The sequence below is a fragment of the Rutidosis leptorrhynchoides genome, chromosome 1, assembly GCF_046630445.1.
Source record: "Rutidosis leptorrhynchoides isolate AG116_Rl617_1_P2 chromosome 1, CSIRO_AGI_Rlap_v1, whole genome shotgun sequence".
Lineage (NCBI taxonomy): Eukaryota > Viridiplantae > Streptophyta > Magnoliopsida > Asterales > Asteraceae > Rutidosis > Rutidosis leptorrhynchoides.
The window spans coordinates 106,619,155-106,622,430 of record NC_092333.1 but is presented as its reverse complement, the minus strand read 5'-3'; the positions used below and the strand labels follow the sequence as shown (position 1 = coordinate 106,622,430).

Below are 3,276 nucleotides of genomic sequence, written 5' to 3'. Positions count from 1 at the left end.
AAAAGCATTTAAAAGGGAGCAAATGAAACTCGCGCATATAAATCTAGTATTTTTAGTATTTATAAACAGTCGCATGTATTCTCAGCCCAAAAATATATTGAGTAAAAGGGATCATATGAAACTCACCTTAGCAGCATATAAATTCGTTCACCAAAATGTGACCGAAACTCGGATTACCAAATAACCGTAGATCTCAACCTAGAGAACATATGTTGGTCAATAAATGTCTATCAAGCTAGGTCAGGTCATAGTGTATCACAATCCTAATGCTCGATGTCGACATACAAAAGTTATCCAAAGTCGTTTCAAAAAGTCAATTTTGACAATAGTTTAACAAAACGAGACGTACCTTATATAAGGATTCATTTACTCGGTTGGTAATATTCAAAAATCCAATTTATCAATCCCGTAAACAAGTTGTTTAAATCTTAATTGTAGATTCAAAAGAAATTTCAATTAACTTCAATCATAATTCAGTTGCTCATATCTTTTAATCCGTTCATCGAAATTATTCGATATCTAAATGAAAAGTTATTGATTTTTCGCCAGCTTTCCAAAAACATGTATATCATATACCTTTTACCAGTAATATATGTATTTAATTCGTGATCTATTATAAACTGTTTAACGACGAAATTTAGCATACACGTATGTATAAATATATATACTCGAGCACTAGACATGGATACACAATTAATATATAAAAGATAAAATATGAGTGATTACGTATCAATATTGAGATTCAATATTGTAGGATAGTACGTAGAAGTAACGGAGATGATAAACACTAGGTTTGACTTACGAGCAAAACCCTCGAACAATACCCATAACCTCCTTAGTAATAACCCATAGTTTCCTTACCTCTATCCCACTTGAAAACCCATTTTGAAAGTGACACGCTCATGACCTCGTCGTAGTATTTTAAGTGATATAATTAATAATAATAATAATAATAATACTATTAATAATAATAAAATAAATAATAATAATCTTAATAATAATAATAATAATTATAATAATAATAATAATAATAATAATAATAATTTAAATAAATAAATTTACACATAGTAATATATGTGTAAAACAACTCGCGCAGAAACCTGGTATTTATAGGCATAATTCCTGATTCTGATGCCCATGCGATCGCATGGGTTTTATGCCTATTTCTCATGCGATCGCATGGCCGTCAAATCCAGCTCACATATTTTTGTTTTCTTGTTTGTCGACATAATTAAATATAATATATATAATATATATAATTTAAATAATTAATTATATATTATATTAAATTCATGTGCATAGTTGACTTGTAATTTTCGTTCCGATGACTCGTACGTTGTCACTCGACTTATGTCCCGGTTCCGATTTCTCGAACGCATTTTCGTACGCTTAGAAAACTCGCAATTTACGTTTTGTGACTCGTACCTTTGTCAAAATATAGTCTTAAATTATCACTAAACCATATCATTCAAAGTGTATCTTAAACTTTCGAGTGTTTTGGTCATTTACTTCTATAAATCATTGTCTCGCTATTTGTTAATATATATATATAAAATAACAAATCGTTTTATGACCAAGTTAATATATATTTTCAACATTCATAAACACGTTTTAAATATACGTCGTAAGTTATTCATACAATTAATATTCCAACTTATCATATATATTCAAATAAATATTTAAACCAATAAGTTTAATGTACGGTATCAAACAATTAATACATTGTTACGTTTTCAAGTTATAGTGTATATATATATATGTATCTATATACATATAATTGTTCACGAATCGCTGAGAACAACCGAAAGGTATTTGAATATATGAAAGTAGTTCAAAAATTTTGAGATTCAGTTTTACAGACTTTGCTTATCGCGTCGAAAATATTAATCATACAAATATTAAGTTTAAATTTGGTCAGAAATTTCCGGGTCATCACAGAACCGTACCATGTACATCCCTAATTTTAACCAATTAGTAAATTAAATATAATATATAAGTGATTAAAAGTTCGGTCCGGTATTTTTTCCGTTTTTTAGGTTCGGTCCGTCCCATACCAAGGACTGAAAAATATGAAATTTAAGGACCATGGACCGTACCGAAATTCTTTGGTCCGGTTCGGTGTGATCCTCGGTTTTTTCAGTTTTTTCCCGTATTATGCACACCTTTATGAGTAATGCTTTAAGAGCACATGTTAAGAATATTATATGATGTAAAAATATTAGAACAATTTCGTTTAAAGACGATGTGGGGAAATTTTAACTGTGATTTTGCTTGTTCTTTGTCGAGAGGTCGTTTAGGAGGAATTGTTTCTATGTGGTATCCTTCTACTTTTCTAAAAGATCAGATCTGGTGTAGAGATTATTATGTGATTGTCAAGGGTACATGGACTAGAGCAGATGATACATTTTTCATTGTTAACATTTACGGGCCGTAAGAGATGGGGGAAAATTCGTCTCTGGAATTTTTTATCCGAGTTCAAACAAAGACACGATGGGTTATACACTATTTTCGGTGATTTTAACGAAGTTAGAGAAGAGGCGGACAGATTTGGCACGATTTTTAATCCTATTGAAGCAAACCACTTTAATAATTTTATTAACAATGGTGGTTTGATTGATATGCCAATAGGAGGTCGAAGATTTACATGGATGAAAAAATCGGGAACTAAAATGAGCTTGATTGATAGATTTCTGATATCCCATGTAGTGGCTGGAATTTTTCATGATGCAAGGTTAGACGCTTTTAATCGGGGTTGGTCGGATCACGTGCCTTTGTTTTTCCATGTAGATAGCAAAGATTTTGGTCATATTCCTTTTAAAGTTTTTTCTTCATGGATGCAAAGGGATGGCTTCAAAACTTTTGTGGAGAAATCATGGATAGAAGATGACATGAATGTATATTTTGTTTTAGAAAATGCGAAGGCTGAAGCAAAAAATTAAATCATGGGTAGCAAACAACATAAATGCGGAAAGGAGATGTGTGGCTGTGTTAAGGGATAGAATAAAGGAGATTGAAATTAAAATGGAAAACTCTTGTGCCTCTCTTGAGGAGTTAGACGAGAGGACAACGATTTTGGTGAAAATTGAAGATATAACCCGAATGGAAGATTTGGATTTACAACAGAAAGCAAAGATTAATTGGGACATCGAAGGTGATGAAAACACCAAGTTTTTTCATGGTATTATAAATAAAAAAAGGTAGCACAAGCAATTAAACGGCATACCCATTGATGGTGTTTGGAATGATAATCATATTGACATCAAAGAAAACCTTTTT

General features: G+C 31.2%; 1 protein-coding gene across 1 annotated transcript; it reads left to right on the top strand.

The window, feature by feature from the left end:
• Positions 1-2,396: 2,396 nt before the first annotated feature.
• Positions 2,397-2,939, top strand: LOC139887966 (uncharacterized). The gene has a single exon (XM_071871009.1). It carries the CDS (start codon positions 2,397-2,399, stop codon positions 2,937-2,939), a length of 543 nt encoding a protein of 180 aa, XP_071727110.1.
• The last annotated feature ends 337 nt before the right edge of the window (positions 2,940-3,276 follow it).